Below are 18,021 nucleotides of genomic sequence, written 5' to 3' on the forward strand. Positions count from 1 at the left end.
CATAAATGAATAGACAAAACTTTATCGAAGACAGTGATATAACATTTATAATAAATAAAAAATAGGATCACACCTGAGTCCTCTGTGCCCACATTTGTCCACAATTACAGGATTAAGGGCTATAAAGTGAATACGGTTTGAGGGTTAAGTGAATTGAAGTTTCAATAACAATATACACTATATCATTCAAAAGCTTGATGTAAATAACAGCATTATTTGTTACATTTATATTATTTCAATTTATCCCCAAAAAACTGAAAATATTCTCAGCTCTTTTCAACATTAATAATAATATAAATGATAATATTAATAATACTAATAACAATAAAACATTTTTAAGAAAATTTCTAGGCTATAAGATCCAGTTCTCAAAAGTCCCGGGAACCAATGTTCTGTATGTGTTTTATGGCATTATTCAAGTGATTTACAATTTTAGTTTTCACTGACCATGCATAAACATTGTTTTCTCAAAAACACAATCATGTACAAACATGCTGCTCACATATTATTATAGCCAGGTTTGTGCTGATTACAGTGATATTAGACTTTAGCTATTTAGAAGCAGCTGAAAAAAGCACAAATGTCAAGGCATGACAAAACCTCTCCAGGCCCCCAAAACCCCCTTATGGCGCGTTTCCACCGAGTGGTACGGTACGGTACGGGTCGGGTCGGTACCCTTTTATTTGCGTTTCCACTGCCAAAAGTTGAGAATGGTACCAAAAAGCCGAACCGTACCGTACCACTTTTTGGGTACCCTTCCGTTGGGGTACCTAGCACAGTGGAACGGTACTAAAGGGTGGAGCTAGACTCACTGCAGAACGTTGATTGGTTGACAGAGAATCGTCATTTGCGCTTGCCGCAAGGGGAAAGACACAACACACGAGGCGCCATTTTTAAATTACAACAACGTCGCAACAATGTCGCCGCGCAGCATAACTTTACCGTGGTCGACCCAGGAGGTGCAGACCTTCTTGGGTATCATCGGTGAAGAAAGGGTGCAAAGGGAACTCGATGGCATGGTGAGAAACGAAAAGGTTTTTCAGCATGTTTCTGAGAGGATGGCTGTCGAGGGTTACCAGCGGACGTCCGAGCAGTGCCGCATTAAAAGCAAGAAACTGCGGAGTGACTATCGTAAGGTGAAAGACCACAACAGCCGGAGTGGTGTTCACAGAAAAAATTGGAAGTAGCTAGAAATGATGGACGCCATCTACGGGCACAGACCGGCGAGTTTGGGACGAGAAGGAGGCATCGATACGGCTACCTCGTTGCTGGAGTCGATGATGGAGCCTCCCGGTAAGTTTGTAATTGTGAAATATAACGTTAGTATACATCGATCACGGGAAAGCTTACGTTCAATGCACAACTTTTGTGCAAGTCTGTTGTTTGTCTGTCAGCCAGCCAGTGTGGTATCAACCGATCATTTGCAAGCTAGCAAAACGCTAACGTTAGTTTATTAGCCTGTGGTGGACGGAGTACATGTCCAGTAACGTTACTTGTAGCCTACAGATACCCTAATAAAATACTACTGTTTTATTACTAAACATATTCTACTAAATATATATTAAAGAGAGATGGGTCCAATGATATAGCTTAAGGAAAGAGTAAGAACTCCGTCTGAAAATTATTATGAAATATCAGAGCAAGGTGAAAATGTCCACATTCAATAGGCTTAAACAGTACAGTAATGTTGTGGGGTAAAAAGTACAATATTATGCTTTGGAATGTAGTGCAATAAAAGTTACTCTTATAGATACTTGAAAAAAAAAATACTTATGTACATTATACAAAGTAAAAATGCTTTGTTTGGCTACCCACTCAGTCCTACTACGTTGTATGTTCTGTATTTATCTCAACCGCATTGTTGCCGTTTGTGTTATTAACGTGACTTTTGTAAATTTTCAGTTGAGCATCCTAGCTGTCAGGAGGAAATGGAGGCACTTGATGAGATTTCCACCCTTGAAAGCTCAAGTTCGCCTGCCAGGACATCAACCCCGACACCACCACCAGAATCTGCTCCATCAACTTCGAGTGAACCTCGGCGTATTACAATCGGTAAGACATGAACACCAGAGTGAAAAGAAATGTATAATACTGTAATAATATATACTAGAGGTTTAACAATATATCGTGCCATAATATATTTCGCAATACAAAAGCGCAACAATACATATTGTGGATGTTGACAATATGTATCATGGATAGTTCTCCCAAAATAAAAATTACTGTGTGAGAAAAAAATCATGTTTTCAGAATGTCAGTACTACATTAAATTACTATATAATGTTGCTTATGATGTATACTAATGCAATGGGGGAATATTTGTGGGTCCTCATAATGGCAAATGTCTTATTACCAGAACGTTAAGAATATTCGTCTAAAATAATTCAGTATTTTCAGCTTCAGAATCATGAATATTTTTATTCTGGTGTCACCATTGTCCTTGGGTTACAAGCACCAAGTCCAAGCCTATCCATTTAAACCCACAATGTAATATCCAAGTTTTCATTTTAATCGACAATAATTTTTTTTTTTTTACCTTTTATCATATGTCGTGGAGTATCGCAATATTGTATCATGAGTTCATTATCGTCATATGTTAATATATACATGTCCAATTTAGACATTGTATTGTAGTACTGTAGATATCTCCCCATAATATTGGTTGGCTCAAATCACAAGGATCAAAATGCTTCGCTAAACAAACCAACATTCCTGTCTCTTTTGCATTCCAGGCAAGAGGAAAAGGGGGCAACAGGATGTTCATGCGGCCCTGGTTGAGATGCAGGCAGCTGATGAGAAGCAGCAGGAGTGGTTGGAGAAGATGGAGGAACGCCGTGACCGGCGCTTCGAACTTATGCTGGAGGATGCACGTGAGGCAAGGCGGCATGAGGCTGAACTAACTCGCCAACACATGGAGCAGTCTGCAAGCTTCAATCAGGCCTTCCTCGGCACGCTCAGTCAGCTGGTGCAGGCGTTGAGTAGTCGCCCCAACCCTGTGCCATGATCCAGCCACTTGTGCTCTTTTGCACACAGCACTTTAGACTTGTTTACTTTTTTGGACTTGTTTAATTTTTTTGGACTTATTTAGTTTTTTGTTTGCACTCGTTTACTTTGTTTGCACTTTTAATTTTTGTTTGCACTTGTTTACAAAACCTTTTTCTGTCGCACAGCTCATTTTTTTGTCAATAGCATTTGTTTGACTTTTTAAATTGAAGTACTTTTTCATTACCTCATGTGTCCTGTGTTCAATGGCCATCTCACACAATTCCTCCCTTACCCATTCTATAAATTGAGGTCGTTTTATTAATGTTCCTGTCATCTGGTGTCAATGACATCTATTGTTTGCTACCTTGGCCATAATGGCCATTTGGGAGATTATGCTTGCCTTAAATACAAAATAGTTAGCAATGTGTTACTTTACATTTATTGCAAACAAAATCTGAATTTATTTATTTTTACAGTCATAGGTATTGCAGAGTAATAAGTCCTTTACCCCAAATATTATAAATTAATATTATAAATATTATAAATTGTTCCCTTATAATTACACGTGTACTTATAAAGTATGTACAATAATTACAAAAAGGTACGCTGTAAATTCGGTGTACTTACGCAGTACTTTCCGGGCTGTAATCATGAATTACTGCATAAATTATTTGTAATTTTCCATGTTTTTTAGCATAATAGGTCATAAGCTAAAATAATTAGCCCTTAGTTGGGTAGCTTAGTTATGAAATACTGCCTTTTATTTGTATTTTTCATGGTTGTTACTCCTTTATTCACCAAATATTATAAATTGTTCCCCTATAATTACATGTACACACTCTATAATTACCAAAAGGTATGCTGTAAATTATGTGTACTTGCGCAGTATTATCTTAAGCGTTACCAGATTGGCCATTTGATATAGTTACCCAAAATGAATTATACCTCATGTTTAAACACCATCTACATAAGAGGCAGCGGCAAAAATATTTCACAAAATATGAAGAGGCAGGGTAAAAGTAAAAAGGATTTATTCATGTCCATAAAATCAAAACTTAGCGTTTACACAGGTGTGCCTTTGCTATCTGTACAACAGATTTAACTGTTCAAATAACGCATCAGACCCTCGCGTATATCCCTGCCCTCCTCCTCTGCACCCTGTGCCAGTGGCACCACAGGCTCTGCAGCAACAGGTGTATCCCATTCGTGCTGGTAATCCTCTCCATGCCTTTCACAAAGATTGTGCAGAGCACAACAAGTCAACACCATGGACTTCACCAGTTCGATGTCGCTGTCATTCCTCTTCATAAGGCACCGCCACCTTCCTTTGAGTCTCCCAAAAGCATTTTCTACCACCACCCGAGCCCTGCACACTTTTTTGTTGTAGGTCAGTTGTTCTGGTGTCAGCCGGCCATTGTCAGGGAATGGTTTTAGGAGCCAATTCTGCAAAGGGTAGGCAGAGTCTCCTAGCACATAAAAGCCAGCATTCACCCCACTGATGTTCCTGGTGCAAGCTGGGTAGAGGCTTCCACGCTCGACCAACTCCCACAATGTAGATAGTCTCAGAACCCGAGCATCATGCAAACTTCCAGCCATTCCTGCATATGCACTCCAAAATAGTCCTTTTCCGTCAACTACTCCTTGCAGGATGATGGAATGCCAGCCTTTTCTATTAAAGTAATCGCAGTGGTACTCCTTTGGGGCTATTATGGGTATGTGTGACCCATCAATGGCACCAACACACTGTGGAAGCCCCCACCGGTTCTCAAAGTAGGCTGCCATCTCTTTGAACTTCTGCTGGTCAGGGAAACATATCTGTTCTGGAACTAACAACATGCTAGCGGCCTTGCAGAATTCCTGGACGCACCGACACACTGTTGTTCTGCTGACACCAAAAAGATGGCCAATACTTCTGTAGTCGCTGTTGGTTGCAAGCTTCCATAGTGCAATGGCAACTCTTTTCTTAAGGGGAACACACTCTCTGTAGTTTGTGTCCTGCTTTTCCATTGCTGGATGCACCATGGCACAAAGGAATATAAATGTTTCTTCAGACATCCTGAAGTTGTTCAACCACTGTGTGTGTGTGAATCCTGGAACGATCACATCCCACCAGTCATTTGAGCGGCTGAAAGTCCAAACGGTTGGTCTGCGGCGCTGATTTTGCACCAGATTGAGTATCTAGAAAACAAACAAACAAAAAAGTTAAGATTAATACAATGTCGCAGTGATGGTGGGTCATTTAATTAAAAGTGCAACTATCATACACCGGATGAAAAAATACATAAAGTATTATAAACATTGTAAGAGTTACCCTTGGACACGATAGAATATATAAATTTGTTAAAATATCTAATATACTGCACCAGAGAGGGAACTTTGGTGTCATTAAAGCACAAAGAAAAAATAGCTTACAGATATAACTATTTTCTCAAAATTATACTTCTAATCTATCATTAACCACAACTAGTATTGCACTTGTAATAATATAGGCATCAACAGATTCATGTAAAAGTTTAATGATCTTAAAAAGTAACCTTCATAGTGCTTAATGAATAGACTGTCGTTTACAGTTGGCACAGTTAAAATCTGGTTTCACAGGCAGGGCTTATTGTACTTATTTATTCAGTGTAGGGTTATTTAATCTATAACAATATTGCTTAGTTAGCACATAAGACGAAATACATTAATACATGACATAAAAAAGTTAGCTTAGCTCAAGCTTACCCGCCTGCGCCGTCGTGTTTGTCTTGCCTTGTCTTTACTCGCGCGGTTGTCTGTCTCGTCCCAGCTCCTTAAAATTTCCCAAATTCCCCTGTATTTTTCCGCTGTGTTTTTCCTTGCAGCATGTAGCCTTTGCTCAAACAAATATTGTCTCTTCCTTGAGATAAACAGCCACACACCGAGAAGCAAGAATAGGATCTGCTGTATGTCCTCCATTGTTGTTTGCGGTGAACTTTCCTCTTCCCGCGCGATCGAATGACGTCAAGCTACTTTCCGTCATACACCACGCCTATCAAGTGACGTTATCACTACTTTCTGGAATACACCACGCCTATCAAGTAAGGGTACTGTTGGCGGTGGAAACGCTAGCCAAATCATGGTTAACAGACCCGACCCGTACCGACCCGTACCGTACCACTCGGTGGAAACGCGCCATTAGATCTCAGAGGTAAATAAACAAAGTGGTACCGATCGGACAGGTAGGATCTAAACCATCTTAGAGCCTGCCCTTGAATAGCTGAATAGTTTTGTAATCCATCTATGAGTATGTCATGATCTATGTTTTCGAACACAGCACTAAGATCAAGTAAAACTAGTAATGAGATGCAGCCTTGATCTGACGCAAGAAGCAGGTCATTTTTAATTTTAACAATTTCAGTCAGGGCATGAAACCTGACTGAAATTCTCCATACAGATCATTTTTTTACAGTAAGGAGCACAATTAAGCAGACAGAACTTTTTCTAAAATTTTTGACATAAATGGAAGATTTGAAATGGGCCTATAATTTGCCAGTTCACTAGGATCTAGTTGTGGTTTCTTAATAAGAGGCTTAATAACCACCAGTCTGGTTTTGGGATGTGACCTAAAGATAACGACAGGTTAATAATATTGAGCAGCAGTTCTTCTGTTACAGGTAACAACTCTTTCAATAATTTACTGGGTATAGGATCTAAAAAGCATGTTGTTGGTTTAGATGCAGTGATAAGTTTATTTAGCTCTTCCTGTCCTATAGTTGTAAAGCACTGCAGTTTATCTTTGGATGTGATGGAAGAAAACTGAAGTATTAAGATGCTGTAGAATCTACATTTGTTATTGGATTTCTGATGTTATCCATTTTTTTTCAGTGAAGAAATTCATAAAGTCATTACTATTAAACATTAATGGAATATTTAGCTTGGATGGTGTCTGGTTATTTTTTAATCCAGCCACTGTGCTAAATAAAAACATTGGATTGTTTTGGTTATTTTCAATGAGTTTGTGGATATGTTCAGCGCTGGCAGATTTTAGAGCCTGTCTATTGCCGAACGTTTTTTAGCGCAAAACTATGAGTTTCTTTCTTGAGAGAGTGGGTATTACTGTTATACCATGGCACAGTACATTTTTCTCTAACCTTTTTCAATTTGATGGAGGCAACAACTTCTAATGTATTAGAGAAAATAGTGCCCCTGTGCCAGTCATTTCGTTTATTTTGTGTGTATTTTTGGGTACACATAGCAGTTGAGATAAATCAGGCAGGTTATTTGCGAATCTGTTTTTGGAGGCTGGAACAATACTGCCATCCATAGGCAAAACGCAGTAACTACACATCTGGTCAAAATTGAGTTCAATCCTAAAATGGGCTTTGTGACATCTGTTCTGTTGTGACAAAGTTTCCTGGTTCAATTTTGTCCCATTACAGAGAAATGAGAATGTCAAAATTGCAGTAACTACAAAATCCAAACTAAAACGAAGTAAGTGAAGTTACTGCGTTCTGGCTTTGTTTTTCTGTTAGACACCACAGATACTGCGCAATCTGCCTTTCATATACCACGGCTAAATGATGGTTTAACTCGCGTCTAAACACACATATCCAAAGACTGGTAAGGTAGATGGGGAAAATATTAACCCCTAGCAAGGCAAATGACAGCCTTATAATCAGTTAACATTAACTTGCCAGCTGCTAGCAAATTAAACAGCCTAACATTACGTTACCTGCATTGCTTCATATCCACTCTGACAATGTAATAATAATCTTACTTATAATTGCATTGATGTATGTTGATTCCGATCTCTCTCCGCATTTCTGGCAGCTAATCCAATTGTAATAACAAGTTAGCTGGCTCCGGTAAAGTTACATAAATCATCAAAGCACTCTGTATGAAAGTTACACAGAATGCAGCCTGTCCCCTATTCGCAGTCATATGCCATTTGACTACCAGACCATGCAAATAACAAATTTTTAACTGATAAGTAATCATTTGTTTTGCACAAATCATCAGTTCAATCAGGACCACTTCCGTCAAGTATATTTATGACAATTATAATTGCATACAGTTAGAGTTGGCGGTATGGTTATGTTCTGGGCAACACTCCACACGCCTGTCCATGCAGCCATGCTTGGACAGAGCGGGGAGAGCAGCAAGACAAAACCCCCTGGGGTACAGAACAGAACCATTATAAGCATATATAATTACAATTCACAATTACATGAGTTGTAAACAAAATGTCATTGAGACTGCTTGCAATGAAGACACTGTAAAGAAAGAACAAGTTAGATCGGATTACAGGTTCAGTTGGTGGAGTTGGGGTTGGAGGAGGGAGTTAATTGCAAGCAGCAATGCGATGGAAGAGACACTCAATAATGGGAATTTAAATAGACCACAGGTGATAAGTGTCAAGACTGGATTGGTACACGTCAGGAACAGCTGACTGTCAGCTGATGCAAGCATGACTAACATGGCCTGACTGAACTAACGCAATGCTCGATTTCAATCAGGACCACTTCCGTCAAGTATATTTATGACAATTATAATTGCATACAGTTAGTGTTGGCGGTATGGTTATGTTTGGGGCAACACTCCACACGCCTGTCCATTCAGCCATGCTTGGACAGAGCGGGGAGAGCAGCAAGACAAACCCCCTGATGAAATTTGAATGGCCAGCAATGAGAAATGTTGCTTGATACTATATTTATGGGGGAAGATTCACCCAAACTCGGAGAGAAGCATACAACAAGCATGTTGCTTAGCTGCTTATGCTAAATATTTGAGAGAACTGTATGGGGGAAGCATACACCCCTAGCAGCAGCAGCAGCCTAATACGATGGCAGTTTGTATATCATTCGATTTAAGTCTAACATGCTGAAAAATCACATTAAGGGGGAAGCATGCACCCCTAGCAGCAGCAGCCTAATACGATGGCAGTTTGTATATCATTCAATTTAAGTCTAACTTGCTGAAAAATCACATTAAGGGTGGGAGCGTCACCCAAAGTTAAGCAATAGAGGATGTGCAACAAGTATGTTCTTAAAATGCTTAAGCAACTGTGATTGTAAAGGGGGAAGCATACGCCCCTAGCAGCAGCAGTCTGATATGATGGCAGTATTATCCAATTTTACGTATCTACTATGCTGTAAAAATCACAAAGGGGGAAGCGTCACCCCAAGTTAAGCAACTGAGGATGTGCAACAAGCATGTTTCTTAAAAATGCTTAAATCTCATGCCAATCCCGAGTACCCACAGAGCAGTACGAATCCCCATCTCCAAAAGTCCCCAGCCTGGTCATATCTGCAAAACAAAAATACAGCTTCCGATTCTCTCTGGAAAAACCAAGCTCCTGGAGGCATGCTGTGGGCGGAGCTATAATACTGATTTGTGTTGTTTCCATAACATATATTCACTTATGTGCTGATTTCCAACAAAAGACAGAAATCTGATGCAGTTGTACTTAGCTGACTGGGGTCTTCTACCATGTTTTAATAGCAAACGATGTGCAAATCCAGCGTCAACCTGGTCTTGTTTATAAAACATTCATCACTGAAATGAAGAGAACAACACTTGCTACACTCCATTGCTGCCACAGAAAAGCAACTGCATCCAAGGTCCATATAACGCTAGGTTCTTTGAGAAGCTGAACGTGGTAAAGTTTACACTCACATCCAAAACACACTTATTTGGAGACATTCTCAAACAAATCCTATGCAGTGCTGCCAACGATTTCCTGATGAAGCATGTTTATGGGCGAGGTCTCGCTCTCCTCTGGTCGAGATGTGCATCGTCGTGCTTTCCCAAGAGAAATGCTCATAAGGAGTTCCACCATCATTTACGTCATAGATCCATCATCGAAAAACTACCGAAACTTGTACCACCCAGAAATAAGATTTCTCCCCTCATCCGAATTGGCTATGTTTAGCATGAAAATCCATCTCTTTAACACTGAACAACTCTGAATCCATGAAATACCATTGTAGCCCCCCTTTAAGCAAACGTGTGATACATACGACCCCTTGCTGCGGCATGAGGAACATGTAATTTGCATTAATGCTGTAGGTTGCATAATGGAAGGTGGTAGTCCAGCAGGGGAAGCATGCACCCGTCGGAAACTTAGAATGGCGTCCAGTATGAATGAAATTGCTCCATAGAAACACATCCGTCAGAATAAAAATGCCTAAACCGAAATGGTAACCTGTTGAGAGGTAGGATAACCTTCTATAACCGAACTAAATTAAAATCCTGCCATGTAAACATGTTAAACTGATTAGTTGTTCCCATGTAATCACATCTATAGTCGGTCATCAGAATGGGAACGTGATGTCGGCAACGCTGTGCATTCAGTGATTGGTAGACACTGACATAACAGTAGAGGATGGGAAATAGTGGACAAAGATGATACAATTGCAGTTATACAATAACACACATTAGAATGGAATCTGGAATCTCATGACCAGAGCAGAAGCTGATGTAATAAGTGAAGCACAATTAACTGCTTTTCAGCTTAGAAAACAACACTATGGCTGCATCTGAAAACTTAGGCAGATGACTTGCTGCCTTGCTGTCTAATCAGTCAATGACTTTGCAGGCAGCTTTTTTTCCCGAAGGCACCTCATGAAACGGATTTCGGACAGGCTTCTGAGGCGGAGTAATGGTTTAATGATCTACAGCAAAATATAGAGAGCTTTGGTTATAACTAAGTGGATATTTCATTACTGCAATATTAATTTCTCGCTAGAAATTACATAAGTGGAAAACGTTTTTTCAGAAACATACATTTACACACAAACTGACCACCGACCGCAACTTTCAGACGCCATCTTTATTTTTGGCTTAACTGTCACAGAATGGAACACACAGGATTGTGGGATATCAAAGGCAGCGAAGGATACATCTATGCTGCCTTCAAAAACCGGCCAGATGAAGTCATCTCAGGAGACAGGAAATGAAGCTGACATGATTTCGGACGTGCCTTGATGCCTTCCTACCTTGGAATGCGCCCTCCGAAGGCAGCATTTTTCAGTTTTCAGATGCAGCCTATGATAGTGAATAGCTCAATAAAAATACTTGACTAAAATTTGCCTTGTCATTGTATGAATTATTACAGATTCATAAACCCATTTGTAAATGTTGTAAGATAGCTCATTGCAAGCACTATCTGCATTCATAAGCTGCCCCCTCGTGATTCATGTTTTAACAAACTTGGTGAGAATCATGTATTTTACCATTTAAATTTGCCCCTTTTTTCAGACATTACAACATTACAGAACCTTTAATGTTCTCATGTGTCACACGACACGACAGTATCAATAATTCTGTGTAACATCTGAATGGATGAAGTGGTTTATCACTTTACATTGTTGCGCAAACTCAGCGCTGTGCGGGAGACTCTGCTCTTGCATGCAGCTGGCGGATGCAGTGCATAGCGCCGCTTCACACTTTTTTGCAGTTTGGTGTAATTTAGAAGCTGTGCCTAAAGTGGGGGAGAATTCCCTCGCTTCGGTGATCAGCTCTCACTCAACCGGACCAGAAATGTCCCAGTGCTCCCGATGGCATTTTAGCGGAGTTCTCTCGCTGCAGCGGACACACGCACTCAGCAGATGATGGGCGAGGAAATGTGAGATGACAGAACTGATAATGCACCAATTACAACAAAGAATCACTAGTTTCACAACTGTATGGTACACCATTAAGGAAATGATTCATGATAGTAAATTACAGATTTTGCAAAGCAACAAAACAAGTGGGTATACTTAATAACCCCGACCACACCAGTGGTACGATAGAAGACGGCCTTAGTGTGTATGTGATCGTGTTCAGGCCACATGAATGAGCACACGAATGAACACTAGAGATTCAATATTAGTCTTAATTCCAAGCAAGTGCGAGCAGCTATTAAAAATATTAATGGAACCCCGTTTTTTTTTTTCTCCCTCTGGTAATTTGCATGTCATCGTAGCCACTTATGTCCCAAAATCGAAGCACGAGCACATGTAAACACCACATCGGATTAGATAACATCTCATGTGGTCCACCGAATCTTTAAATCTGGATGAAGAAATAAAATACATGTAAACGTGGCTATTTTTTTCACATTCTTATAACCCTATGTATAGAAGCCATAGAGCGATAAATGCGTGCTTTTGAAGCTGCGTGCATCTGAAACACTCACACAGTTAATGTAACATTAATCTTAGAAATAAACACCAGTAACATTGATATTTCGCCGCTACATACAGCGAACCCCCGTTGAAACACTTACACGAGAATGCTGGTCTCGTTTAACCCTGTTCTGATGGCCTTATCGGCGTGTCCTTAGAGCGATTGCATGCTCTAGCTGCGTATTGCTCCTGGTGTATGAACACAGATGTATAAATGCTGCTGCAAATATGCTTAATATTCGTTCCTGCAACCGATGCAAAACCATGTTAACCACCAGGCAACATACACAGCGATATGGATTAAAAAGCATTCACTTATCTTAGATGCGGATTTCAGATGTTCTGAAACAAACTGCAACAGTTTGATTTGCAAGAACCGATGCAACAGTTTGATTTGCAAGCAGCGATGCGATCAGTTAATTGCAAGCAGCAATGCGATGGAAGAGACACTGAATAATGGGAATTTAAATAGATCGCAGGTGATAGGTGTCAAGACTGGATTGATACACGTCAGGAACAGCTGACTGTCAGCTGATGCAAGCGTGACTATCATGGCCTGACTGAACTAACGTGATGCTCGATTTCATTTATTAACACATTCAAGGTAGGCTATCCAACCAAGTGGAATCCTCTGCTGCCCAGTCGTTTCCGGTTCACAGCTAGCGGGATTCGCACTGCCTGCTATTCCCTTCACCATCACCATTTTGATTTTGGCATATCAGTTTGGGTGAATGCAAACAATGTGATTATGAGCTCAACATCCAGCTAGGCAAGAAAACATGCAATCTACCTTAGGGAAGATTATTTCACTATTTCACAGACCAGTGGTTTGTGTGTAATGTGTGTGACATTTTTGGTATGACATTAAAACTCCCTTTAGAATAATTTTACATAAATACGTTAAGCAAACACATGACACACGGCAACAACAAACTTTTACTGAAAACTCACTTTAAACCACCAACGAATGTTTGTAATAACTTCCTTTTGCGATCACATGTGAAATTTGGTTGTTTACTGTTGTTAAAATATGCTATTTATAGCCTTTCATATCACTGCACAAATTAGCAATTCATATGTACTTATTCTTTATGGTTTTCAAAATGCCTCAAATCTCAAGCAAATCGCATACAAAGCATATACTTTTTTTAATTGTGTGTTTATTATCTTTGGTCTTTGTGTGTAAAAGTGTTTATCTGTGTTTGTTACGGTCAGATATGTATGAGGAAGAACACAGGAAATGCATCACAGGATGACGGGGCGGTATGAGTTGTACAATATGATTGCCATTTTTACATTTAGTCACAACACGAACACGTAAGAGTGTAAACACACAGAGAGCCCAGGGAACTGCTTCATCAGATCGCGTAAATCAGTGGAAAATGAATAGAAGTTATAATTTTGTCTGAAGAACTATGTTAACACAAATAAACCGCTGCTGACGTGATTGAATATTAATGTGTGGTGAACTTTTGTTCAAAATTTGACATAATATGTATTTATTATTGTGCATCCTGACAAAAATTACTAAATTAGTGTTACTGCAACAGTTTTACTAAAACAGTGATCAAATATCAAAGCTAGAGTCTTTAATCTTTCTACTGATTGCACAGATTGTCCAGAGTTTGAAGTTTAACGTGCTGTGAAAGTGAAATAATAATCTGGGGCCGTTGAAGATCTTTGACCGCAAAGGGGTTAAATGCAAAAGAGCTGCTCCTCACCGCCCCCTTTTCCAGAATAGAGCTTGTTTGGTTCTGATTATCATGTTTATTGCGCTGAAATCATGCGTTTTAAACCACATTAGATAAAAAATCTGATATAGGGTTTTCTGAGTGCACACATCTGAAGCACACTGACAGAAATCGCCTGTTACAGCATGTGAGTACTAAACTAAGTCTTCTTTCACACAGATGTTTACATTAAAAACACATGAGTAAAAAAAACAGTTGATTATGTCTGTAAAGGTTTTAGATTTGTGCGGCAGCAGCAACATACAGTAAATAAATCAATAAATCTACTGCTCTGTTAACTCCTATGAGGCTGGGACTGTAAATAGTGTTCTGTTCTTGTCTGTGCAGCCAAAAACAGGTCAATATGGTCAATTTATGGTCAATAAGTTGTTAATAAAGCAATTTCTAATTCTTTACATATGAGCTAATTTAACCGCAACAATTTATTAATTACAGTGACAATGAATGATGAACTCAGTATCTGTATATAGTCTATTAATGTATTAACAACAGTTTATAAACTATTAATAAACTGAAATAGTTTTCAAATGAGTTATTGTATAATTATTCTAAAATGTTACCAATAAAGTCTAATTACACTGTATTCAGCACAGACGTGTACTGAATATTATAAACTATATAAACTTATAAATTCACATTAATATAGCTGTGTGCTTTGTCCTTTACACAGGCTATGTGGATGTAATCTCACTGCTCAGTCCTGTGAAAGTTTGTCTTCAGCTCTACAATCCTCAAATTCCCATCTAAATGTGCTGGAGCTGAGTAACAATGATCTACAGGATTTAGGAGTGAAGCTGCTTTCTGAAGGTCTGAAGAGTCCAAACTCTAAGCTGGAGATGCTGAGGTTTGAGATTCAAATACTTGATTACTTTTTTTGCAAGTTAATTATTAAAAAACACTTTTAAAATGTATTTTACATAGTTACCATGTTCTTCTTGTTCAGATTGTCCTTATGTAGTCTCACTGCTCAGTCTTGTGAGAGTTTGTCATCAGTTTTACAATCATCAAGCACCTTTCTGAGAGAGCTGGACCTGAGTAACAATGATCTGCAGGATTCTGGAGTGAAGCTTCTTTCTGATGGACTCAAGAGTCCAAGCTCTAAGCTGGAGATACTGAGGTAATGGTTTCCATAAAATAATTAACAAAATGCGACCACAATAAATGGCTGTTAAATCTTGTCAACAAATTTTGCATCTGCTCTCATATTTATACAGGCATTTTTTCATATTTATACATATGTCTGTAGTATGTATGGTCTGTTATGAGATTCTGATGGTATGATAACCTGTTACGATCGGGAACCCAGGGAAACACAGGAGACGATAGATCCAAACGCAGTGTGAGTTAAATGGGTAATCCAAATTCAGAATCCAACACTACCCGCCCGCAACTCGGACCGCAAAAAAGAAAAAGAAAATATTGTACCCGACCCGCTTCCTGACCCACATATTTTAAAAGCAGTAAAAAATGCTCATTGTAGCGTCATTGGGCCATAGACATAGGAACTAGGCAAAAAAAAAACTATATTCTAATTTTGTTAAGAATTATACAAAATCGTCAATAAGCTCATAATTTGTACTAAAGTAGTCTAGTCTGGCTATGTCTATTTTGATGTTTGAAGTTCAGCAGAGGCTCAAGTTTGTTCCGATCAGAGCTCGTGAGTGGAGAGCGCATTTCTGAATATTCCGCTCAGCTCACTCATTCCGTGGGGTCGCTCACTCAACCCAGAATGGCCTGCTGGTTCGAGAAATTTAATTGTTTAGTAATAAACTAGTGTTTTCTGTGTCGCTGCAAAGATGAAGTTGACGATGCTTACTTGCCATGAATGCCAGAGAGAAATGCATATTTCATATGGATTACATAATCAGAGAGTAGCCTACTTATTTTAGTTTGAATATTTTATTTTAAAATAGACATTTCAAGCTTTCTGCAATATATAGCATATATTTCTCAAATCTGTGAGGCACAAGCTGAGTTTCGGCACCCTCCAGTTCACATGCAAAGTGATCGTGCCGGCGCCTCATTACATTGTCTGTAGTACAGTACAGTACAGACCAAAAGTTTGGAAACATTACTATTTTTAATGTTTTTGAAAGAAGTTTCTTCTGCTCATCAAGCCTGCATTTATTTGATCAAAAATACAGAAAAACTGTAATATTGTGAAATATTATTACAACTTAAAATAATAGTTTTCTATTTGAATATACTTTAAAAAAATAATTTATTCCTGTGTTGCAAAGCTGAATTTTCAGCATCATTACTCCAGCCTTCAGTGTCACATGTAACATCCAGTCTATCACATTATCATTTAGAAATCATTCTAATATTCTGATTTATTATGAGTGTTGGAAACAGTTCTGCTGTCTAATATATTTGATGAATAAAAGGTTAAAAAGAACTGCATTTATTCAAAATAAAAAATAATAATATATTTTCTTTACTATCACTTTTTATCAATTTAACACATCCTTGCTGAATAAAAGTATTGATTTTATTTTTAAAAAAAAGAAAGAAAAAAAATTACTGACCCCAAATTACTGACCAGTAGTGTATATTGTTATTACAAAATATTTATATTTTAAAAACATAGCTAATGTTTCCAAACTTTTGGTCTGTACTGTATATATATATATAATTTTTATTTATTTATTTTGCCGGGATAATGGTCTTAATTTTTATTCTTGAAGGTCTTAAAAAGGTCTTAAAGTCATTACATTTGTTGATCAAAAATGTGCAGATACCCTGGTAAGGACTCCATGAAAACAAACAGAAACAGACCAGTTAATATAGGCAGGGTAATGACTATCAAGTGAAGACACCTGAGTGCAATTAACAGGAGTGCAATTACTGTGATGAAGGGACAAGGCTTTGTGGGAATTGTAGTGCCTGCGGTGAGGTGCCTATGGGGAAGTGAGACCACTAGTGGAGACCCAGGGAAACAGAGAGCAGACACCATGACATTACCCCCTCCTCCACGGAGCAGCTACCAGATGCTCCACCCGAACATAAGAACAGACCAAGGACACAGAGACCAGGAGGGAGGTGGACCAATAGAGGACGAGGGGGAGGGACGGAGGGCCAGGTAATATAGGGAAACAGAGACAAGAAGTGCAAAAAACAAAAACAAGGAAACCAGGAGGGAGGTGGACCGGAGGAGGATCAGGGGGAGGGACGGAGGGCCAGGTCCATAGAGGGAAACAGAGAGAAAAACAAAACAAAAAACTAAAACAAAACAACATAACACAAGTCCAGGAGGGAACAGAAAGTTCAGTGGCCCATGGCCGAACCGACAGGGCAGGAATCCAGAGTGGCGCAAGGTGGAATTGGAGCCATGCGGTCGAGACAGAAGCCCACCAGGGTGGCGCAGAAGACCACCACATCCATGCAGTCGAGACAGAAGCCCACCAGGGCGGCGCAGAAGACCACCAAGGCCATGCAGTTGAGACAGAAGCCCACCAGGGCGGCGCAGAAGACCACCACAGCCGTGCGGTTGAAACAGACGCCCACCAGGGTGGCACAGAAGACCACCACATCCATGCGGTCGAGATGGAAGCCCACCCGAGCGGCGCAGAAGACCACCACAGTGGGATCGATGACACAGGAGAGCAAGTCTGGTTAGGCAAGTCCGAAACAGAGAACATGAACAAGTTAAGGGTGGCCTCCGTGGCCACGACAGGATCAGTCGAGTGCTCGGAGAGTTCGGCTGAGACGTGACGAGGCTCTGGAAGTTCTGCAGAGACAAGGAGAAGCTCTGGTAGTTCAGCCGAGACATGGAGAGGCTCTGTTAGTTCAGCAGAGACTTGGGGAGGCTCTGGTAGTTCAGCAGAGGCGTGGAGAGGCTCTGGTAGTTCAGCAGAGACGTGGAGAGGCTCTGGTAGGTCCGTGGTGTTTAGACTGGATTCAGGAAGATCAATGGTGACTTGACTCCGCTCATGAAGATCAATGGTGACTTGACTCCGCTCATGAAGATCAATGGTGACTTGACTCTGCTCATGAAGATCATTGGTGACCTGACTCTGCTCATGAAGATCAATGGTGACTTGCCTTTGCCCATTAAGAGATCAATGGTGACTTGTCTTTGCCCATGAAGATAGTCGGTGACTTGACTTTGTCCTTGAAGATCACCGGTGACTTGACTCCTGAGGTCGAACTGT

The 18,021-nt window shown here is 39.8% G+C and overlaps 2 protein-coding genes across 2 annotated transcripts in view; both read left to right on the top strand.

Moving 5' to 3' along the window:
- The window catches only part of LOC132099196 (tripartite motif-containing protein 16-like), a 332,267-nt gene that overhangs the window by 305,981 nt on the left and 8,265 nt on the right, over nt 1-18,021 (top strand). The window lies entirely within an intron of this gene.
- The window catches only part of LOC132099202 (NACHT, LRR and PYD domains-containing protein 3-like), a 37,902-nt gene that overhangs the window by 12,073 nt on the left and 7,808 nt on the right, over nt 1-18,021 (top strand). Inside the window, exon 4 of the mRNA XM_059505654.1 lies at nt 14,811-14,984. Coding sequence (XP_059361637.1) covers nt 14,811-14,984 — 174 coding nt within the window. The remainder of the gene's footprint in view (nt 1-14,810; nt 14,985-18,021) is intronic.

Source organism: Carassius carassius, chromosome 22 (genome assembly GCF_963082965.1).
Source record: "Carassius carassius chromosome 22, fCarCar2.1, whole genome shotgun sequence".
Lineage (NCBI taxonomy): Eukaryota > Metazoa > Chordata > Actinopteri > Cypriniformes > Cyprinidae > Carassius > Carassius carassius.